Consider the following 24,800-nt stretch of genomic DNA (forward strand, 5'->3'; position numbering starts at 1 on the left):
CCCTGCACTAATGGAATGGGTGTGATCTCCCTTTTGCCTTGTGTGACTTCTGCAAGTCATCTTTATCCAGGCCTAGGTGGTAAACCTGGTGGGACCCTCCTCCCCTCACCTGCCATCTATCCATTCCTCCATCACTTCCCATTTATGGTTTAGGATTAGTAAATTCCAAGTCTTTCTACTACTATGTCAAGCAGAGCACAATTTGACATGAAGGAGACCATGTGTGGGGAGGTGGGTGAGATCCCATAGGCCCATGGGGCTTCCTTTGGGCGAGGACTGGCATCCCAGTTTGGGGATCCACTTCCGAATTTTGGGAAGGACAATCGAGAGAAGGGTCCTTGAGCTCCCTGGACTCAGGGAGATGGGCTAACAGGTGGCTGTGTCTGCAGCAGCAGTCTGCCTAGGAGAGGGTGTTCCAGACAGAGAGCGAGCCCATCTGAATAAGCCCAGCACGTGATTATTAACCCCTGACGGCAGGGGAGTGGTGTGGAAAGTAGGGTAGAAGGGAGATGAGGATGCCCTAGGCCTTCCGTCATCCACAGGGACTCTCTGGAGTGTGTGGGCGCAACACGCTTAACCCTTCACTACATTAAAGCAGGTGAAACCCAATCCGCCCCATACTGCCCTGCAGGGAGTTACCCAGGATATCAGAGATGCACAGGCACTCCAGGGAAAAGCCAATCAAAAATAATAGACCTTGGGCCTCTTTATCAAATTCTGATCTCAAGAGAAAGCAGCCTTCCAGACTTTCAGAGCAGGCAGAGGCTTGGGAGGAGGAGTGCATGTAGATTCTGCCACTGGATGGAGCTTCTTCATTAAAGGAATAGGCAACAGGCGTCCAGACTGGGGAGAGCAGGGAAAGTGCCCATCAACTCCTCCTGCCCTCTCTTCAACCTGCTCCAGGAGGTGATGCTTATAAAACACATCCTTCCCAAGGCGAGGCTTCATTGAATTTGTTCTTCTCTTTCCCCTACCCCCACCCATGAGCCAGGGAGGTCTGTACAGGTCTGAAATGATAGATAGCTAAGGCCTATGAAGCCCCAACCCCTTTCCTGTCAGGGGCTCTGTGGTTGCACAGAGGACTCCCATCCCTGGGATGATATCACTGCAGCAACAGAGTCCATGTATATTGAAACACTGTAATATAGTATGACTTTTTGCTTTAATGGAATTTTCCTAGACCGCTAGGAGAAAAGACTCCATTAACCACACTACAAAGGCCTCTACTTATTAGTATTTTAGAACAGTGGCAAAACATTTCTTGAATCTAATTATTGCTGACAAATATGAAAATTGAAATCAAAGTTAAATTTTCAGCTACAGTGCCTCATATGCCAGCCTTCTCTGACTTCCACTATTGCATCAACACATTTATTCTTCCAATAGTTTCAGCAGAAGATTGGTTATTGTCCGTCTCCCTTAATACAGCCTTCTTTCCTCCTCCACTCCCCCCACTCCCTCCCTGGCTTGGACCCTATATATTTTGAAGCATTAAATCTGACATATTCATCTTGGTGGCTGGCACTAGGTAACTAACTTTATGTTTACCTGTCACGGATGCAGAAATGAGCCGCACAGGGTGCTGGGAACCTGTTTCCGTCTCCCGACCCTCTCCTCCTGCACCCAATCCTAGCCTTCTTTTTTTTTTTTTCCCAGATAAAAGTCATTTGACTGATTTCAAATTCCTGGTGATATCAGGACAGAAAAAAAAAAAAAAAGACTTGTCAACACCTTTCTTTCTTTTCCCCTATTAAGCATACTGTAAAAATCAATCCCTTTTGTCACTTCACTCTGCTTGCGAGAATGTTTAATGGATGTCAAGGGAGCTAATGATCGCTGGTGGAAAATTCATTTTAGATTTGCTATTTATAAAGTACTCAGTACTCAGGTGGGAAATTAACATGAGGCAAGGAGTGGGGCGGGGAAGGCCAAGCCTGGCAGTGGAGAGCTAGGGCCCTGCCAGGCTGGTAGTTTCTTTGTGTAGGTGACACCCAAAGCATCTGGGGACAGAAAAGTATGTGGCGGAGAGGCTGTGTGAGAATGAATAAGGGTACAGGCTCGGGAAACCTAGGCCTGGGCAAGTTGGCCTTTCTGAACCCAAATATTCTCAGCAATAAAATGGTATGTACAACCCCTACCTCACGAGGTTGATGGAAAGATTAAATATCACACATAAAACATTTAGCAGTGCCTGGCACATGGTAGTAGTACACGTGTAATAAATGTGAAATGCCTTTCCCGCAGCCCCACAAGGTTAGGAAGATCAGGACAGAAGGCTCAGCACAGAATTGCTCCAGGATCTCCCCTGGGACTGGGTGTAGTAGTCCACACAGAAGCCCACAGAGGAACCCTGAGTGAGCACCTCCTGGTACCTCTGGCCAGGTAACCGGGTCTGCCGTTGGCTGTCAGACTGAAGCGTGCATCAGAATCATCCAGAGGGCTTCTTGATCCACAGATTGCTGGGCCTCCCTCAGAGGTCCAGAGTCAGAGGGCTCTCTGGGGGGTGGGGCTTGAGAATTCATATTGCTAACAAGTGCCAGGGGACCCTGATGCTGCCAGCCAGGGACCACACTTTGAGAACCACAGAGATACACATGCAAACTAAAGTGTCTCCCTAAAACACTGATGGGTTCCACTGTCTCCCAGGCCCACGCCACTTTCTTCTTTCTAGCCTGCCGAGATGGAGCAAGTCCTTCTCCACCCCTGACCCCAATCCAGTGCAGGACTCAGGATTTTGAAGTAAATCACTGAATGCTAATTAATCCCTCCCCAATTTTACATTTGCCGGTCAAGTGTAAGGGCCGAGTGCTCAGGTTATTGTTATTTTTCTGGTTTGCTTCAATGTGTAGCCAAGCCTCGTTTTCCCTTTCCTCTGTGCAGCTTGTTCCTCCATGGCTGATAGTCTGTTCCCTCCAGATCTCATGTTGAAATGGATTTCCAGTGTCGGAGGTGAGGCCTGGTGGGAGGTGTTTGGGTCATGGGGGCAGATCCCTCATGAATGGCTTGGTCCTCTCCTCCAAGTCATGGATTCTCGTTCACTGGAAAGTTTGTTGTTGAAAACACCATGACACCTCCTTCTCCTCTCTTGCTTACTCCCTCTCTCACCGTGTGACCTGAAAGTAGCCCTTCTCTTTGGCCATGACTAAAAGCTTCCTGAGGCCTCACCCAAAGCTGAGCAGGTGCTTGTGCCACACTAATACAGCCTGCAGAACCATGAGCCAAATAAACCTCTTTGTACTTTACCCAGTCTCAGGTATTCCTTCATAGCAATGCAAATGGACCAACCCAAGCACTCAGAGAGAGCGCCCCTCTCCCAGTTCTCTCTGCTGCATCTGGAACTCCAAACCAGGAAGCTCCGGCCTCATCCACCCCTCACTCTTCTAGTCTCCTTCTCCTGGGCTTCCCTTGGATGCTTCTCTGTTATATTTGGATTAACTGCAAATCTCCTTTGATTACTCACTCTCTGTTGAAACAGACAACCTGTTGCCACGTGTGTGATTACTGAATCCCAGGGGAGTTCCTATTTGCAAGGCAGCCAGTTACAGCACACCCAGCCTTACACACATAGTCGCTGGGTTGCTATTTCATTGTCTAAGACGGTGCTTTCAGTTTCTAATTTTTCAATAATAAGCTTCTCACGAAGCCCTTAAGCTGTGAAAATAAGCCGAAAACTGCTTTTCCAGTCATTTACATAAACACAAGCAGATCAGGAAGAGGAAAAAAATAGGAAATAGTTTTACACATTCTTCCTGAGGCTCTGGAAGCCTGGGTGGATTGCCCATCCAGTCTGCAGGTCTGGAAAAGCACAACGGGAAGTACGGCGGCTCGCAGCACACCTGCCACCAAGGCGAATGATAAAGCCTGAAATTTCTCCTGACGCCCGCCAGGCTGCCGCTTTGCCGAGGCTGAGGGATATTCTGGGCACAGGCAAATTGTTCTGTCAGCAAGCCGCTCCCCCAGCTGCATCTCATTAGGAAGCTTGTCATTCACTGCCCAGCCACAGCATCAAGGTCCCACCCTCTGGGGTGGCATCCTGTCACCTGGGGCAGGTAAGGGGTGGCTGCAGGAAACCTGCCCAGGAACCAGGCCTAAGGCAGGGAGCTCAACCTCCTAGAAGCAACCTAGAAGGTTGCTGCTTATCTCGCTCAGGGTCCTGTAAATCAGGGCCTGGCCCATAATAGGTGCTCAGTTATTTGACTAGCGGGGAGGACTTGCTGGCATGTGGGCCACTTTCAACCACCATCTTTCTTTTTTCTTTTTCTTTCTTTCTCTCTCTCTCTTTTTTTTTTTTTTTTTTTTTTTTTTGTGATGAAGTCTCGCTCTTGTCGCCCAGGCTGGAGTGCAATGGCATGATCTTGTCTCACTGCGACCTCTGCCTGCCAGGTTCTAGCAATTCTCCTGCCTTAGCCTCCCAATTAGCTGGGATTACAGGCATGTGCCACCACCACACCCGGCTAATTTTTGTAGTTTTAGTAGAGACGAGGTTTACACCATGTTGGCCAGGCTGGTCTCAAACTCCTGACCTCAAGTGATTCACCAGCCTCGATCTCCCAAAGTGGGAGATTACAGGTGGGAGCCACTGCGCCAAGCCAACCACCATCTTTCCCCCTATGTTCTCTTGCTTGCTTTCTCTTTCCCCAAATACAGATCTTAAAATAATCCAATGAGCCAGAAAGAGCAGCATTCTTTTGCTTCTGTGCTAACTCATACACATTCCTATAAAAATGTAAATAAATAGGCCATTAAAACCCACTTCTACCTTTAGACACTGATTCTGATCAGGCTATTTCCCTGATGTACCTAATACTTATGGGCAAAAGGTAGGATGCCTGCTAAAAACGAGAAGAAGATGCCCGATTAAATTCGAATTGCAAAACAAAACAAAACAAACAAACAAAAAAAACACACACAAAAAAAGTCCTTTAGTATTAGTATGTGCTCTGCATAATAAAAATCATTTGTTGATCAGGGATTTAAATATATCTGGTGTCCTGGATTTTTATTTGCTAAATCTGGCAGCCCTAGCCAAAGAGAATCTATATGTACTTACATAAATACGTGAACGTACATATTTATACTGCTTACGCACCACCAAGCCTCCTCTGTCCCGGTGGTTTAGTGGATTTTTTCTAAGGTAAGAGTATTTGAGAGACACGGAGGCCCCTCCCAAAAGGCAGGGTCCATGCTGCTGCTTCCTCTTCCCCATGTCCAGCTCTGGGAGTGGCCCTTCCAGAAAGAGCTCCCGACTTTCAGTCTTCACACTCTTTTAAATCAATGGTTCTCAAATTTTAGGATGAATATCCTGAAGGGCTTCTTGACACACAGATTGCTGGGTTCTGGCCCCATACTTTCTGATTTGGAGGCCATGCTTGGAGAGTCCTGGTCTAATGATGTTAGGTGTCTCAGATCCCTTTCTCTTTTCTCAGGGCAGATTAGAAACCAGGGTCCCCAGGAAGGCTAAGTATAAAAATGATGGGTTGGAGTCAGTCTTAACAAACTTTTGTTCTCCATTTTTTTTTTTAAGAGGGGAGCGGGTTTCAGATTTATTTTCTTTTTACAAATGTTTTCATTGATACACAATATTAGTACATATGTATGGGGTGCCTGTGATATTTTGCTGCATGCATAGAATGTGTAATGATCAGACCAGGGTGCTAGGGGTGTCCATCACCTCAAACATTGGTCCTATGTGGTAGAAACATTTCAAGCCTTCTAGCTATTTTGAAATATATAATACTTTGTTGTTAAATAAAGTCACCCCCTTCTGCTATTGTTGTTCTCCTTTTTCAGCCTCTTAAATTCTTTCCCTGGTCTTATTTACTCCATCATCACTCAACACTAAGATGAGAATGTACAGTGTTCCACTGTCCTGATCCTGCAGGAAGAACATTCCTATTAGAGAGCAGCTCCTGCAAAGGTGTGGAGCTGTGGAGGGGCACCAGCCTTCAGTGTTTGCTGGGGCCATAGAAGAACATTCCCGTTAGAAAGCAGCTCCTGCAAATGTACAGAGCTGTGGAAGGGCACCAGTCTTCAATGTTTGCTGGGGCGATGGAGCAGAGTGAAGAGGGGAGTGCTGGGAACAGAGCGAGAGAGAGAGGGAGAGGGGGAGGGAGGGAGAGAGAGAGAGAGAGAGAGGGAGAGAGAGCGAGCCAAGAGAGAGAAGCAGACAACTTTGATAGGGAGGTCCGGTCACAAGTACCTGTGCTGTCAGCGAGCTTCAAAAACATTGGCTTTTAATTTTGCAATATGAATTGAGTGCCAAAAGTTTTCACACAGTTAATTTGGTTAAATGTGAAAACTACCTTCCAAGGAAATTCATATATCCTATTTGAAAGATGAGGAAAATAACGGCTTGGGGAAAAAACTCAGCTCATAACCTTAATGATAGCCTGGGATGAGAAAGGATATTCTGATTGATGTGGAGATTAAGAAATGTATTTGATATGAATATGCTTTGTAATTTGTAAAGATAAAAACATATCTTTTTAATTCCTTAAAAAGGCAATGCAAGAAAGGAGTAAATGATGAGCTCTGGATATGTTTGGGAGATGGCCCTAAATGGTAGGACCAGAATCAAAAAAAGGGATAAAGAAAGAAGACTGGGGTAGACTATATTTTTATTTAAAGTCCAGAGAAAAGACAGTGGCATGAGGGAAAAGTGATTAATACTGCACAGGATTATCTTGTTCACTCATCAGCTGTCTCTCCCATTACACGAGCAACTAGTTCAGTCCTTTTTGTTTTCTTGGAAAAATCAGGCTGCAGGTATATGCACACAAAGATGTGGATCTGGACACAGGTGTGTGCAAACACACAGATTTTCCCTGCATTATACTCAAGGAAAATAAAAGCTAGCAAATGCAAGCTCCTTTAACTTCCTGCCACCAAGCTTACACGTTTACCTGCCTCCTTCCTACGCCAGAGACAGCTGATTATCTCTTTTGTTAATTTTCATTTGTTTATTCTAGTAAAATATGCATGAAATAAAATTCACCCTTTTAACCATTTTTTAAGTGTACAATTAAGTGGCACTGAGTATGTTTACAATATTATACAACTATCACCGCCATTCATTTCCAGAACTTTCTCATCATCCCAGACAGAAACTCTGTGACCGTTAAATCACTCCGTTTCCCTCCTCCCGCAAGCCCCTGATAGCCCCTCCATGAATTTGCCTATCCTACTTACTTCGTGTAAGTGGAATCATACTTTATCGGTCCTTTGGTGTCTGGCTCATTTCACTTAGCATAATGGTTTCAAAGTTCATCCACGCTACAGCATGTGTCAGAATTTCCTTCCCTTTTAAGACTGAATAATACCCATTTATGCACAGACCTCATTGTGTTGATCTATTTGCTGATGATGGACACCTGGGTTGTTTCTACCTTCACTATTGTGAATAATGCTGCTGTGAACATTGATGTATAAATTCCTGTGTGAGGCCCTGCTTTCCATTCTCTTGGATATACACCCAGGAGTAGAATTGCTGAGTCATATGATAATTCCATGTTTAGTTTATTTTTTTTTCCAATTCACTGACTGATTTAGTATGTTTAATGTTGTTTTGTTTAGACACTGAGTCTTGCTCTGCTGCTCAGGCTGGAGTGCAGTGGTGCAATCACAGGTCACTGCAGCCTTGAATTTCTGGGTTCAAGGCAATCTTCTCACTTCAGCTTCCTGAGTGGATGGGACTACAGGTGTGCACCTCTGCGCCTGGATAATTTCAAACAATTTTTTTTTGTAGAGATGGGGTTTTTCTATATTGCCCAGGCTGGTCCTGAACTCTTGGGCTTGAGCAATCCTCCAGCTTCAGCCTCCCAAAGTGCTAAGACTATAGGCATGAACCACTGAGCCCAGCCTGTTTAGCTTTTTGAGAACCCCCCAAACTCTTTCCACTGTGGCTGCATCACTTTACATTCCCACCAGCAATGCACAAGGGTTTCAATTTCTCCACATCCTCACCAATATTTATTTTCCTTTTCTATTTCATCAGCGATATCCTAACGGGTGTGAAGTTGTACCTCACTGTGGTTTTCATCTGTGGTTCCCTAATGACTGGTGATATTGAAACATCATGGTTTCATGGTGGTAATGCCTTAGCCATATGTGAACCCTATGGACTTGAGGGCCTCTTCCATCCTTATCAAGGGAATACTAATTTTTCCTCCTTTCATATGACACACTAATAGTTTCTTAATGTCCGTCCCTCTTTCCATGGTGATAGGCCCCTGACTTTGTCCGGGCATACTATCATCCACAGGGGATTGTGAGTTTCCCACATGCTCTTGTACTTAGGTGTGGCAATGTGGCTGAGTCCTGGCCAAGAGGAGGTGAGCAAGGATGCCATGTGATGGCCTCCAGGAGCATCTGCAGGGGGCAATGCCCAGGTACCTCCTGCCTCTTCTTCATCTCTCCCTCATTCCACTCTGGCACACAGATGCTGCCGCCTCAGACCATGGAGGCAAGGCCGTGTGCAACAGGTCCAGATGGCAGAAAGGTCTGGGTGCCTGAGTTTAGGGAACAACTCACTAGCCATGAACAGACAAAGTAGAGTATTTCCGTAACCAGAGGGATACAGATTACATTACTTAAGCCACTCTAATTGCATCATTTTTGTCATTTGCAGCTGAATCTAATCATAATGCATATTCTCGAACACTTCTATCCTTCCTCAGTTTAAAGAGTAACGGAAGCAGTCTTTTTCAAGACTCCTTTTCTACCCATGCTCAGGATTCGTCACTCCTCCCACCTGTTTGTATTCCCTGAGGGCCTCACCTGGCCAGCCATCCCCATATCCTCCTTCTTGCCTCTCCTTCCTTGGCCCCTGCCTCTCTCTCTCTCTCTCTCTCTCTCTCAATACAGAACCTTTTGAAATAATGACACTCATTTTCTGACTCCACTTCTTCTTCCCATTTGTATCCCCACCCCATTGCTCTGCCCCACAAAACTGTTATCCCCAAGGACATGGGAGAGAGTATTGCAACTAAATATAATCTCCCTTGATTCTTTAGAAGCATGTGACACTGCTGACATTCCTGCCTTCCTCAAATTTGCATCATTTGGCCTTGATGGCCTCATGCTTTCAGATTTTTCTCCTATGTATTTGTCCACTTTTTGTCAATCTGCTTTCTCAGATCCCTTCTCCTCCCAGCCTTTAAGGACTAGTGCTTGCCCTCAATTGTTTTTTATGTATTCCTTACTCTCTCCCTGGATAATTAATTGTATCTGTGTTGAAGACTATCTTGTTCATGCCCAGATATCTCTGCAGAGTTTCAGATCCATCTAGCTAACCTCATATTGGAAAGCTACTGTTAAACCCATCATGGCCCAAATTGCATTCATTGCTATCTCTCTAAAACCCACCTCTAAGCCATTCACTTAGAAAACAGAAGTCCTCTTACACTTTCTTTATTACTTATCCTCTTCTTCCCTGTCCATCTCCAAGTCTTAACCCTTCTACCTCCACAACTTTTGAATACCCCCATGTCTCTCCTTCTCTGCAACTGTCACTCTGGTGACCTCGTGCCTAACTGGTTGCAATGTCCCTTAGAAGGCTTCCTTTCCTCTAGTCTTGCCCAACTTCAATTCATTTCCCATATTGTAACTATTTTCCACTAACCCAAATCATGTTGTTTGATCACTACAACTGCAAGTGTGATCATGTTACTCCCAGGCATACAACCCTTCAATGCACCCTTTTCCCTCAGTATAAAATCTTCAATAAAAACAGTTCCAGCCCTGACCTCTACCTACCTCTCTACATATACCTCTTGTCTTTCCACCTACATTCCTCCTCCCATCACCCCATACAAACACACTCAATCTAGCCAAATTTGATATCACAGTCCTGAGATGTTAGCATATACAGTTTCTTCCACTTATAAAACTCATCTCTCCTCTCACCTGGTTAAATCTATTCACCTTTATCTCTCAGCTTTAACATATCTTCCTTCCAGAGGACTTTCCTGTCCTGAAAAGTCTCCCAAATGCTGCCATAGCAAACTGACCTGCTTTTCTCCCAGCTCTTACCACGGGATAGTCACTTGTCTATTTCACTGAGTACAGGAACTATGCCTGCCTTGTTGTTGTGTATGCCTAATACCTAGTAGGGTCTGAACAAATACTTCTGAAATGGATGAAATGTAAATGTAAGTAAACACTCGGCCATGCTTTCGGATCGATTATGTTGCTCTTTTATCATTAAATTCAATGATGTGGAGATGCCATGTCTGTATCATTTGGAGATAACACAAAGCTGATGAAGACATCTCATCGGGATCCAAAAATAATTTCAATGGATTTAAACAATGGACACAGGGGCAATAAAGCTTTAAGCATTTAAAAAGATCATTTAGAGAAGATCACCTGTGAGCAAGGATAGGCAGGATCTTGTGGAATCAGATTTTGTGTGAAAGGAACAAATACAGCCTCAAAATGAGCCAATGATGTGGCATGTCTGAAAAAAAGAATGAAACTAACACAATAATTAAATGAACCTATGTAACTATAAAGTCCAAAATCTGCTAAGTAACAGTTCACTTTCTACTTTGCCAATCAGATTACAGCTGGCAGAGTCTGCTCTGGCAACACCTTTTCAGTTGATCATTATCAAACTGGTCATGTTTCAAAGATAATGATCAGGATGATTAGTGCTCCAGAAACTGTGCCATGCAATGATCACAAGAAAGAACTAAGAATGCCACGATAAGATAAGTAGGGCCTGTGATAGTCATCTCTTAGAAAGTGGATCATACACTATTGCTTCTATCCTGATAGCTCTAAAGGCAAAACTTAGGGAGAGGCAAATTTTTGCTCCACATAGATTCATTAGAATTGTATTCAGCTGCAAGGAAAAGAAAACTAATTAAATGGAGATTTTCTTTCACAATTGATAACTTTAGAGCTATGCATTCTAGAGCTGGTACAGCTGCTAGGTCATCTTGAACCTGAGTTCCCCCTATGAAATTACCCATACTCAATTATTTTTTTATTTACCCAAACAGCAAGTCCATATGGTTTGACCTACAAGCGTCCTTCTCTGTCACTCTTGATATGTGTCCTTTCTCCTCCTGTTTGTAAATGGGACCCTGCACCTCCAAGAAGGATCCCAGTCTCCAAGTCAAGAAGGGAAAATAATAAAGTACAAAAAGCACAGGCCATCCACGTACAACCCTCCACACCGTACCCAGTCGTGTTATGCTTGTATTCCATTGGCCGGAACCGCAGTATATGACCATACCCTGTTGTAACAGAATCTGGAAGTTGAGTATTTTAAATGGACATATTCCTACTATGAAAAAATTTAGAGTATTATTTCAAAAGAGAAAGGATACAATTGATATTGAGGAGGCATCAAAAATGCCTGCCAGAATTGCAAAGTGCTTTCTCACATAGTTTATCAGCTATGAAAAAGAGTGTTAACATCAGTTATGCTTAGCTATACCTCCCAATAGAATCATCTGTTGTTCTTTTGAAATAGAGATGAACTTGCCCTATGCCGACCTGTGCCAGGAGAATTTTTGAGAGTCAGACCTGGGCATCTGCTTTATAACAATCTCCGTAGGTGATTCTGATAGGCAACCAGAACTGAGAGCCACAACCCAGGTAGTGAGTGTCTGGTCACTAGAAGTCTCTGGAATTCTTGAGCAGGAATTAATCAACACAGTTCAGACAGTATTGTTGCCTTGGGGAGGAGACAGGGCAAGTGAAATGCCATGGTATCTGACAACTATAGGAGTCCATGAAAAAGCTTCTGGATTTAATTATTAAATTATTTGACCTTGGACAAGGAGTTAGCAGTATGAGAAAATGATGGAAAAGATGACAATATGGCATTTAGATCCTTTTATTGGGAAGTTTTCATGGAAAAGGAAGAGGAAACGTAGAATGATTACTTAATTCTTATTTGTCCTCAGAATTAGCAAAATGGTTTATCCAACTATAAATGTTCATATATCACCAATTGCATTGAGAAAAAAAAGCTGTTGATTAATCTATTCCATGTCTGGGCTGAGTTCCCTCTTGACTGTTCAGGAAGAGAGTCAAGTACCCTAGTGGACAGCTTTGTGGAAGAAAGAGAGACTAGATTTGGAGAAACAGCTAAAAAACATTGGACCACTTCACCTTCTCCAACTGGATAAATTCATCCGGTCATTTTCCTCTTTTCTTAGGTTCAATCTTCCCTATCCCCATTCTTCCGTCTGATGCCAGCACCTCACCTAGATGTAGAGCGTAGGTTCTTCCCCCTTCCCCTACTGATCTGAGCAGTTCACCATTAGAATGACTTTTCCACTCTTGGGTCAGTTGAGCCTGAAATACTGAGCTCCACAAGTACTACTACATAGGTACCCATATGATCCGGTTTATTACTGATTACAGCCAGGAGGGATTACTAATATATGGGGAAAATGATTTAGGATCTAAAAAAAGGAACTGTCAGACAGAAGAGATGAGTTGAATCTAAGAAAATGGCTTTATAATAGAAAGGGTAAGTTCTGAGGTCAGACTCTTGCATACCTAGTGAAACAACTCAGGCAAACGATAAGGAAGAGTTGAATGAACAATAGCTCACCTTAAGTCGGCAGAGTTATAGGGCAGCTGAAATACCTAGTGACATCTCAGGTCTTCCTCCCTTCCTTTCATCCATAAACACTGAGTGTCACATTTGTCCAAGGGGCTGTGCTACGTGTACTAGGTATATAAAGGTAAATAAGACAGTCCTGGCCCTTCAGGAGCCCACAGCCTGGTAAGGGGAGACAGACGTATAAATAGGTCACCTACACTAACATGTTGTGGATATGAACAGAAAAGGTAAGAAAAAGAGCAAGGCAAGCATAAGAGAAGGAATAAGAAGACTCGGCCGGGCGCGGTGACTCACGCCTGTAATCCCAGCACTTTGAGAGGCTGAGGCAGGCGGATCACCTGAGGTCAGGAGTTCAAGATCAGCCTGACCAACATGGAGAAAACCCATCTCTACTAAAAATAGAAAACAATTAGCTGGGCATGGTGGCACATGCCTGTAATCCCAGCTACTCTGGAGGCTGAGGCAGGAGAATCGCTTGAACCCAGGAGGCTGAGGTTGTGGTAAGATGAGGTGGCACCATTGCATCTGAAGCCTGGGCACAAGACTCCATCTCAAAAAAAAAAAAAAAAAAAAAAAAAAAAAAAAAAGACTCAAAGGAAAGGGTTCCGAATTTTGAATTTAGTCTGAAATTATCAAAAGCATTTTCTAGGTAGAGAGGGGCAGGGTGGGGCCTGAGCATAAGCCGAAGGAACAGCATGCATATGTGCTATACAGAGGGAGCAACAGGAAACCCCAAAGAGGCCATGGAGCAGGGAGTGCCTCAGTTTAGGGGAGAGGCAAACTGAGGACAGACCCTTAGGATTTACACACCTGGCCAGAGAGCTGAGACTTCACTCTACTTGGATTTGGAATTGGGAGAAGCTATAATATGCTGGGCTCTTATATGCTGAGTTACCAGGACACACTGGGAGAAGACTGGAAGAAGGACGCAGAGGAAGCAGAACAACTCTAGAGAGAACCACCAGCACTCTGTTAATGGATGATTTTATAGAAAATAGGAGGCAAACCTTGGAATATTTAACCTCGTAAAGAGAAGATACAGGGGAGAAGGGGAGGAAATCACAGTTTCAAATATTTGAAAACAGTCATGTTGTAGAAAAATTAGACCAGTCCTGTGGGTAGTAGAATTAAGTAATATTTATTGAGAGCTTACTATGTACAAGGCAGTATTCAAACACTTTATTTGCATTAACTTATTTAATCTGTATAATAACCTTACAAGGTAAGTCCTATAATTATCTCTATCTTATTGAAGAGGAGCTGAGTTGCACAGAGATCGATTCAATTGCCACAGATCTCAAACCAGAAAGAGGCAGAGCCAGGTTTGGCTCAAGGCAATCTGGCCCTGGGGCCGCTATGTTATAATCACTCTCCAGATACAGGATCTTTGGCTGGATTCTATAAGAAGGCAGAATCCTTCTCCTACCTCTTCCCCTGCCTCTTCTTCCCATCCTCCTATCTCCCTGAAATCTGACAGTCAGATGCAATGGACTTCCGTAGAGATGCAAGTTCCTATCGTTGGAGACAGAGGCTGGAGGACTACTGCAGCTGCATTATTGAGAGGTCAGAGCCCAAAGAGAGGAACTGAAATGAAGTATCTTGAAAGTCCCTCTGAGCCTGAGCTGGTTGTGATTCAAGGGTTTTCTGGCAAAGCAGTATGAACACTCTGGGGAGCCAGGTGGGTGTGTGGGTTGTCCAGAGACTAAACTTGGCACAAATCTGCCAGTAACCCTGTTCTAATGTGCCTCTTAGATCTGCCGACTCCATCAGAAAACAAACAAGTTTTCACTCCTGCACACACCACAGGAGCTGACCCGGCCATAGGAGTGGAGCCAGCATCACTTCTACCTAACACATGAAGCTGCAAAATTGTCATTGAGGTTTTGAGCATGAGTCCTTATTGACCATGAGAAGGAGGGAGCAGTGGAAGCAATGCAGCTGGATAACTGATTCCTGGGGAGGGGCAGGGAGGCTAGGTGGAAGAGAAATATGTAATTCTCACACCTAAGGATGGAGCTTCTTCTAAGGCTACTCATTGCTTAGCACTCTCCAATCTAGCTCAAACACATTCCTTTTTGACCCTCAATCAAATGCCTCCTGAATTTCTCTTGAAGGAAGGCTTAGGAATTGATCAATTGAGAGTCATTATCAGTTCTATTCCCCCTACCCATGACAAGTTAATCCTTTCCTTCCATTCTAAGGATACTTTATAGATAAATAAATGCATCCATATATGAACACACAGCATCATATATATGAGACAGCATGTAGAGTTTGCATGCACACACACTGCTGACATGTTCTGACTCTGTTCATTCGTCTGTGATGCTGTTTATATTCTTAGCTTCCTGCAGGCAGAGGCTGGTGCTGAGTATTTTCTTTTAGCACCACTACCTATCAATAACTATACTCAAAAAGACTATTTGCAGTATTGCCAAATGTTGAACTTGGAATGAGACTTGAAAATCTTTCAGTCCAAGTGTTTTATTTTAAAGTGAGAAAACTGAAGCCCATATAGGGGACGTGTCTTACTCAAGGTCTTCGAACATGTTCAGATGGCTTTAGAGGTACAGTTTTCAACTGACTGCAAATGAGGCCTTCTTGGAGAGCTCTTAAAAATATCAGTGTAGGGTCCCATCCAAAGGGATTCTGATTTAATTGGTCTGTGACAGGGTCCAGACATTGGTATTTTTATGAAGTTCCCCAGGTGATTCTATGGTATGGCAAGTTTGCAAACCACTGGCTTGGACAGAGTATTGCAAATAAATGCAGATTGCATCTACCCACTGAGGGTTCTGAGATCAAGCTGGGAGATGTATAATTGCTCTAGACCACTGGACTTGGAAGAATCATGGGTTTATGAGAAAGGTAATTACCTGTTCTTGTTTATAAGAAAACCTAGGAATGATCACTGCCACCATGATGGAAATGCAGATAGCAGCAGCCCCCTTAAAACATTCAGGGTGCAGCTATAGTACACGGCCTGAGCACCAGAGCACCTTTGCTACTTCTGTACACATAGTTCTGCAAACACGATCCATGGATTAAAAGAAGACGGGTGTGTAGGAGAACAACTATACAATGTGACGTCCAAAACATGGTATCCCACCAGAAGAAAACAAAGGAATTCCTTTTGTTAATGATGCATTTGTATTATTTCAGGAACTCTAAATTAAGATATGATGAGTGGGTAGCAAATTAAAGGGGTTCTCATAGAGCAGGTTATCTTAGCTCTACCCTGAATTCTGAATCCCTCCCAGAGGTCAGATGAACAGTATTTGCCTCATCCAGAAAAGCTGTCTGAGGTAAATTCTTCCCTGGCCTTGTCTGGTATTCTCCCTTTATCTTCTTGGCCCTCCAGTTCTGTGCAGAAGTCAGGGCATAAAGGAGGTGGAGAGGCCAGAGAGGTGACAGTGATGTTCAGCATCAATCAGTAACTCAAACACACAAGACAATGACCACAAAGGCAGTGAACTCACAGCAGCCTTCCCCATCCTATATATACCAAAGACATCCATGAGCTCCTTTTCTACAAGAGGTTGTGTGGAGTAGCAAAGGAAGCATCTCTGTGTTATGAGAACCCAGAGTCAGGGTGTGCACCTCCTCTCCCCAAACCCGTCTCAAAACAAGGATTGAGGGCTAGTTACTTTCCTGCCATCTGTCATCATTTGCACAGGAGGCCAGAAGCTGTGTCATGGAGTCTCCACCATTGCTTCTGGTACTGCTGTTGTTGCTTTCCATTTGTGACAAAGGATGCCAAGCCAAACCAAATCTGAGAGATGCAACTAGGTCTTTGGTCTTATCCATTAGTTGCTTTTTCATCACTGTTGTATCTCTGGCACCTAAAACAATGCACCGAACATAGTAGGCACTCAATAAGCACTTGGATGTGATTGAACCAGTGGACAAATAAACAACCAGATGGATCTTGTGTTAGGGTGAGAGTTTGGTGACACTTCCAAGATGAGCAAAGGAAGCACTGCTAGAGAGTGAATTTGAATGAGTAAGTAAAGCCAAAACCAGCAGTCTTTTGATCAGTCTTTTATTATCGCAAAGGGCAATACTCTCACAGAAGCTAAAAAAAAAAAAAGAATCAAATTTAGTAACCTAAGATGTCCTTAGTAACAGAGCTGAAGAATGTGTTTTCCAATATTTGATTTCTTAGCTTGACAGTCTCTCTTGAAATACTCTCTTCTCCGCAATGAAAACGTGAATCTTTCTTGGTTTGTTTTGCAGTTTGCAAATGACTTACAGAGCTCTTCTGGCAGGGTTTCTGTTTCTCCACTTGCAAATAAACAAAAGGCCATTTCTCTAATATGACTTAAGTAGGGGAGATTCTGTGATCTCCTGTCATGATTTTAGAAGCAGTAGAAAAGGGGAAGAGAAAGGAGGGGCAAGTAGAAAGAAGAAAAAGAAAAACCGAAACTGGCAGCTTATAGAAGCTGAGAAAAAAAAGCAGGAAATAGGCAAAGATAAATTTGATATGGAAAATTAGAGTGTGAGAGATACCAAATAATGGAAGACTCTGTAATTAATAGGATCCCAGAGAACCTTTTGATGGGGGCTGAACTCGCCCACGGTCCATTGGCCTCCCTCCCCGCTTCCATCACATCAGCTGGGCTCCTTGTGAACTGTGAAGACAGGCTCTCCCCTCCTTCTCCTAGGCAAGCCTGCATGAAGCAGAGCAACCCCTGCCAGCTTGACCTAGATCTGTCAACTGATCAATTACTTTTCCCATAGAGGAGAAGGAAAAACGAAAGGGAGAAAGAAAAAGGGAAAGAGAAAAAGAAAAGGTGGAGAACAGAGAAGTAGGGGGAGTGGGCAGAAGGAGAGAAGGAGGGAAGGAGGGAGAGAGAATGGGAAGGAACACGGAGCACTCTTATATCTTTTCAGTTTTAAGCAGTGGTAGCAAGAGCAGGCTTAATCCATAAGGTTGCATAAATAAAGACATACATACGTACATACATACACACATACATACATGAAAGAAAAAAGTAAAGCTCTCAGAGGTTACTGACCAAAATCATAGTCAAAGCAGAGGATAGAGCTCTTTTTTTCCCACCCTTTGCCAATCCAGATTAGAGCTATTTTTTCTGAAACTCCTACCTCTAGCTCCATCCTCCCTAGTGCTCCCCCTCTCCACCATTCACACTGCAGTCCCACACTGAAGCCTCCTTTTGCAAAGGGATGGGACGCATGCTCCCTGCAAGTGCCTTCGAAAGCCCCTCTGCCCTTCCCCAGTGCACTCTCTGAGAAGATGAGGCTACCTCCCACAGAGGGGAGGAGATGCTTCCAGGAACACTAGGATGGTACCCTTCGACCCTTCCAACCTGTATGCCGTCGACTCCTTTATTCCTGCATACTTTCTTTTTTTATGTTTAATTGGTTTTATTGAATTCCAAATGACTACAGACATAAAGTAAACATGTAACAAGACAATAGAGCAGAAAGGAAGTAAACTGCATAAATATAATCTCAGCATGGAGTTCCACTTAGCACCACATGTTTGGAGTGTTACAAGCATTAATGAGTCCTTACAACACCCAAGGGAGTCGCTCCCCAGCCTGGTGGGCAGGTGGGGAGATGGGCCTGCAGAAGGAAAGCTTTTCCCCTACTGAAAACAGAGCAGTTTGAGCCTAGAAGTACATGTCCCCCATGGAGCTATGTTCAGACCACTAGAAGTGACTAGAGACCTGGAGACCATACATATTGGGGGTTTGAAGCATTTGTAGGATCTCTGCTACAGCAGGATAGAGAGCAATGTGGGTGTTTGTTTGTTTGTTTGTTTTTTAATCTTTAGCATTCTAGTTTGTGGGCAGAAGCAGACTATGAGCTTGAATTCAAAATACTTGGAAAAAAGCCAAATCACAGACCTGTTCATCTTACCCAAAGTGTGCATCTACCATGACTGAATGGCAAGAGCATTGCAAATATCTCCAGCATGTGTCTCTTGCACACGCCAGAATCACATGCCCCATACTGATTCAGAAATTCTGCCATTTCTTGGGATATTGAGAGAGCTCACTTCATCCCAACGGACAAGTTTTGGCTGAAATCAACACCAGGTTGTTTGTCCCATCAAGAAAAGGAGCCAGTACCAGCATGGCAGACAGCACGCAGGCAGAGAGCAGAACCCAGGAAACTGCCAGGAGGCAGTCTAGACCCGATCACCTCAGGCAGGGAACCAAGAAAGATACCTGAAAACACCATTCAGGACCCCTGAATTAAAACCAGCGCTAGAGAAGGGGGTTACTGAGAAAGAACAGAAGTCAGGGACTGTACATTGCAGCTGATAAGACGGGTTTTCGGGGCTTATATTAGGCTTTAAGGGAACCAAAAATGGGAAGAATCACGACCAGGACCAGGCTCTGTGCCTGGTAACTAAAGCTGCAGTTTCAAGAATGGTCTTCATGCAGTGAGACCTGCTGGCCACGGCAGACACTCTCCAGGCACGTTAGAGCGAACGCTCAGAGGGCCGTCCCCGTGGGTGGGGTGGCCTCCTAATACAAAGGGTGGAGGTGAGCTACCTTTGTGCCACTGTGCACGCCTTGCCAGGAACTTGCCCCAAGTTGGCAGCCCCAAGCCTGGCACAGCAGGTTCCACTCAGTGAGGCTCCCTGACCCCTCCCCTTGCTGCCATGCTTCCAAGAGCCTACAATGCCTATATCAGGCCCGGGGTCCCAACATCCCAGGCTAGTGTTTCCACTTTGCCAGTAAATATTGTCATGGTCTCGTCTGCCACCCGTGAATCTCAGAAGCATTGCCCAGTTCAAGCTGCTGCTGGCACCACATGTGTACTGTGCATGGCAGGAACCTGGCCAGCCTGCCTAGCTGAACGGTGCCCACTGCCCACCTCCTGGGTGCTGTGCGAAGGGGAGTGTGAACTTTGCCAAGGCACCTTTTCCTTCTCCTCTGCCCTGTCTGTGTCTCAAGCTAGCTGCTAAGTGGATGCGGGATGTGAGGAGAGGTGAGGAAATGAGAAAGGTAAGAGAGGAACCTACCCAAGCAAATGGGAAGGTGTTAAAAGAAACAATAATCCTTCGAAGGAGAAATGGTCGGTTTTCTAGAAAGAGGAAGCTGCAGCACAACCAGCCATTCCTTTCAGAGGCTCTCAGTGGCAGAAGGTGGGCGGTGGGTGTGCTGCAAAGGACAGCGTCTGATCCAGCTCCGTAGCGTCTGCGCCCAGGAAAGAGATGCCTCTACTTAATCAACCCTGGTGTATCTTAGGGCCAGAGCGCCAGGGAGCTAATCGCCCCCTCCTGTCAGCGTCACTAATCAGTGCTGATTCCCTCAGAAACCCCCCTCCCTACCTAAGCTGGATCATGGTTGCTGGTTGGGTTGGGGGGAGGAGCAGGTCAGGAAGGGGTTCCTAACCTGCCACTAGCACCAGGCACCTTTTCAAGAGGCAGGAGGCACAGGAAGTAGCAGCTCTAGGAAGAACCAGCTTAAAACAAAAACAGAGGAGAAGAAAAAATCGCCTTGGAATGTGTACTGCATTCTAACTAGTCCCACTGGGTCAATGCAATAGGGGTGGATTATTGCAGGCAAGACCTGGGCTGCCTCAGTAATTCTGCAAGTTTGATAAGAGATAGCTGGCAGACTTCAGCATCCTTCCCCTGAAAGAGAGAACAGACATCACCTTTGCCACATCTGACGGGCAGGCAATATGGGGGGCTTTGGGGGTTGTTCTGTCTTAAAATTGGGCAGCCTTGTTCTATTACGACACACTGAAGCCTATTCAGGGCTGACTGGGTGAGGGTAGTACAAATAAGGCCATCATTCTTTTTGAGACATTCAGGATTTGGTAGAATGTGATAAGGTCTAAGATAGTCCTGTCGCCACCACCCCTACCCCAGGGTAGGAACAAGACCACAAAATCAGATGGCACCTTAGATAAATTTGCACCGCCACTTTGCTACTCATCTATTCAGAGACGATTCAAAGTATGAGCAAATATTATGCTTCCCTGCATTTATTCTGATGAAAAAAAAATCACGTATGCTAATTTATATGTAAATTCAGTATGGCCCTGGGGCTCCTGGCATGCAGCCAGCAGGGCTGTTGATGGTGGAAGTTTGGTCATTGTCTCCAGTTCGATGTTACAGACAGAAGAGACATGGATCTCCGGACGGAGAGAAATTACTGAGGGCTTGGGACCTTCCCTCTCCCTGCCTCTGACCCCTCACCCTGCCCCTTCCTGCTTAGTTTTCATTTTTGCTGTCAGTCCTCATAGAAACCGCTTTCCCGAAAGTGCCCGATCCTGAACTCAGCCTCCCCACTTCATTCTTGTGCACCCAGAACAAGCAGGGGCGCACTCACATGCACGCACACACACGCTGATGCTGCTCCATATTATATAAGAGGAGTCAATCAAGGATGCCTCCAAGTTGACTCCCTTCACTCACACACCCACCAAAGCCCCTAGGGGAGACAAGGGAGATCCTGAGGCCCATGCCTCCTGGCGTTGGGTGCAGCAGGTGACATCATGGACATCCCTGCAAGATTCACCACCTTAGACTTCCTTATCATGCGACACAGATCCCTTCTGTCCCCCTCCTTGCCTTCTTCGTCGAGCCCCAGTCAAGGGTGTACACATTTGATCTTTCCAGCCTGGTCTCTCTGCCCACCTTACGTGGATCCACACTGCAGCCACTGTACCCTATGTATAGAGAACAGCAGCAATCCCTAGATCCTAACCTCGGAGAAGAGTCAGCAGGACTACAGCTCGGGACTCAGTCCAGATCAGGAGAACTCCATATTGCAGGGGGAGAAGAGGGCGAGGGGGTGGGACTCCCCATCGTTTTTCACTGGGTCAGAGGGAACTTTCCTCTGGGAATACAACTGCATAGGACTGAGCCTCACCTCCCAAGAGAGGGCTCCTCTCCCAGAGCCCTGCTGGGTCACCCTGGGAAAGTTTCTCAGCTTGTCTCGATCCTTAAGAGTTTAGCCATGTTTAATATGAAAGAGGCAAACTAGTCATCCCAAAGGACAGGGCAGGTGGGAGCAAGCTGATCAGTGGATAATTCTGTTGCTGGAACTGAATGGACGTGAGAGCCGGGATGGGGTGTGGGGGGGTGGGGGCATGGTGCAGCAAATGGACTCAAGGTGGAGGCAGATTCCACATGCACAGAACACAGCACTGGGAACATCAAAGCATGCACCAACTGCAGCCCCCAGGGCTCCTGGCTCAGCCGATAAATAAACAGAAAATTAGCATTCGACTCTTATTGCCTCTCCCTTCAACTTCGAAAAGCTTTTTAGAATTTCAGAGCCCCGGCTCCCCTTCCTTTTATCTGATTGTTATCCACACCCCCCACCCCAGCCACAAACACACCCCCGAACACATTCAAAACTAAGACAGTTGTCCCCCACTGCTGCAAATTGACTCATCCCTTGAAGCTGGATCGCTGACCAGAACCTCACAAGAAGCACCTGAACCTGATTCTTTCTAGCCTGTCTTTTCCGCTTTGCTCCTTTTAAAAGCTTTGCAAGTTCGCTGGCGGATATTTAAAGTTTCCTCTTGTAATTTCTTCCCAGTCGTATAAGCAACACATTGGCAACCCTCTTGCCCTCCGAATCTGTCATTTCCCCCTGCTTACATGTGTGCTCCGTTGTATATGTGTGCAAGAATGTGCATGAAGCCAGGGAGCCTAGCACACGACCACAGACCTAACAGGAGCACTAAACACGTTTTACTTATGCACATACATTCCCCCATTCCGGTAGCAGCCAGAATCAAATCAATATTCTCACAGCCTAGTCGGGAGAACGAAGTCCCAGCCATGCTGTCTAAACGCTCTCTCCTCCACCTGCAAACAGCGCAGCACAGCCGACTCGGGGAGTCTGCGAATCTTATAAAGCACACTGTACAATTCCTGGGTCTACCGTAGGCAAATCAATAGCAAGCTCTTACCTTGGAAGAGACACAGAGCAGCCAGCCCCGTGAAGACTGCCCAAGAGATAGAATTGTGCATTTTTGACTGGATGGTTTTCATGATTTTTTTCTTCTTCTTTTTCTTCTTTTTTGTCAGGTTCGGTTTTTTTTCTTTCTTTCCTGATAGATTGTGTTGCTCTCAAGCTTGTGCAAGGAGATTTAAATCCACTGTTTTGCTGAAGGACACAACAAGAAAGCCGAGGGTGTGAGAGAGTATGACTTCCCCGTAATTATCTCCACTCATACTCTGGCACTGAGACACATTGTACAATCTGGCCCTGGACAGCCCTCCTACAAGCTGCAATCATTGGTTCTAATCCAAGGATTGACAGAGCTACAACACACGCGCGCGGGCACACACACACACACACACACACACAGACTCTCTCAGGAATCATTTACTGGGCAAATCAGGCTAGCTGATTAAAGAGACAGGAGCCTGGAGAGATAGAATGATAAATGCCACTTTGCCCCTTCTATATTACTTTCATTTTTTAAACTGACAGTCTCTGAGTCTTCTGAATATCAGAAAATCCCTTTCCCCCTGGCATTCCCTGGCCTCCTGAACTCACATTCCCTTTGCACTGGAAAAATCCCATAGCCAGCCATGGCTTATGGGAAATTTTAAAGGGACATTTTCATGCTCAGTGAAACTTATAAAGATGAGTCAGATTTCATTTGTTGGTACCTATTTTCCCCTCCGATGGAAATATCATTCAGTGACAGCATTTTTTTTTCTCTTTCATCAACATTTCTACTTAGTTGCTTTGAAAATAGTAAATAACTTTCTATTTTCTCCTCCTGTCACTCCTGTTTCAGAACATCTATGTTACTCCTCTTTTTCATTCACTTTTTAAAAACCAATTTCCTAAAGTCATCCATGTGTATATGATACCATGAAAAGGTACGAAGTACCTAGTGTTTGAAAAGAAGTTCTGCAGTCTGAAGATGGAGAACATTCTTCAAAAGAAAACAAAGTAGGAGTTTATTGACTTAGTCAATCCACATCCACTAAAGCAATAATACAAGCATCTGTGATTTAAACTGCAGCAAGAAAGATTCAGGTCAGACATGCAGAGGGGCTTTCTGAGTGTACACTTTGTGAAGGTCCTCAGAGAGTTGAAGACATTAATCTCCTTGGTGATAGGAAAGAATAAAAACCAAACAGAAATAACCTAATGGATATACATAATTTCTTAAGACATCCAATTCTAGGGCCTGGAAGTTTATTCTAATTTTTGGTTTCCTCTTATGAGAGGCAATTTAGAGGATGTGAACAAAATATCTGGAAAATGTAGCTCCTGGCCGGGCACAGAGGCTCACGCCTGTGTATCCAGAACTTCGGAAGGCCAAGGAAGGCCTGTAGCCTGAGCTCAGGAATTCGAGAGCAGCCTGGACAACATGGTGAAACCCTATCTCTACTAAAAACATCCCAAAATATCTGGATATGGTGGTGCGTACCTGTGGTTCCAGCCACTTACGTGGCTGAGGCAGGGGAATCGCTTGAGCCTAGGAGGCGGAGCTTGCTGTGGCTAGAGATTGCGCCACTACAATCCAGCCTGGGCGACAGAGCCAGACCCTGTCTCAAGAAAAAAAAAAGAAACTGTAGCTTCTCACAGAACGTTCCTTAGCCAATCCTGACACATTCATACCCCCACCATGCCCTGACACACATTTAAAAAATATTCTTCTAGAACTCCACTGCTAATTATTATACTTCCTTGTAACCCCCATAAAAATGTTAATGTATTTTCAAACTGCATAGAAGAAAAGTACTCATTGTCTGTTTGTATTTTAGCATACAGAGGTGAAATGAAAACATCACTGCCATTTTGCACATGTCTAAGACACACAATTTACCTTGTTTTATTTTTTTTTCTTTTTCTGTCTTTTTTTGTTTTTACAAATTTTTGCTCTGTCACCAAGGCTGGAGTGAGGTGGTGCAATCACAGCTCACGGCAACTTTGAACACCTGGGCTCAGGTAACCCTCCTGCCTTACGCACCAGCTAATTTTTTTGTTTGTTTGTTTGTTTACTTTTCTGTGGAGATGAAGTCTCACTATGCTGCTTAGGCTTGTTTCAAACTCCTTGCCTCAAGCAGTCCTTCCAGCCTCGGCCTCCCAGAAGTTGACCCTGTGCTGAGTATGAACAGCAACATTCCCTGGAATGTGGGATCTTGTGACCATGAGAGGAAGGGGCCCTGGGAACTCAAGATCTGGGGACCTCAAGATCCTACTCACAGCTCCACACAACCAAGGGGCCTCAGGCAGATCATTTCACCTCT

General features: G+C 44.9%; 1 protein-coding gene and 1 pseudogene across 2 annotated transcripts in view; both read right to left on the reverse strand.

The window, feature by feature from the left end:
• The window catches only part of NTM (neurotrimin), a 973,960-nt gene extending 951,061 nt beyond the window's left edge, over window positions 1-22,899 (reverse strand). The window contains exon 1 of one of the 2 annotated variants that reach the window (XM_030918742.1): window positions 22,496-22,899. In XM_030918742.1, coding sequence (XP_030774602.1) covers window positions 22,496-22,577 — 82 coding nt within the window. In that variant the 5' untranslated portion in view covers window positions 22,578-22,899. The remainder of the gene's footprint in view (window positions 1-22,495) is intronic. The other variant, XM_030918743.1, reaches the window with a different exon arrangement.
• On the reverse strand, window positions 8,067-8,181 carry LOC115893779 (annotated as a pseudogene).
• Window positions 22,900-24,800: the final 1,901 nt, after the last annotated feature.

The sequence above is a fragment of the Rhinopithecus roxellana genome, chromosome 15 (assembly GCF_007565055.1).
Source record: "Rhinopithecus roxellana isolate Shanxi Qingling chromosome 15, ASM756505v1, whole genome shotgun sequence".
NCBI classification, from domain to species: domain Eukaryota; kingdom Metazoa; phylum Chordata; class Mammalia; order Primates; family Cercopithecidae; genus Rhinopithecus; species Rhinopithecus roxellana.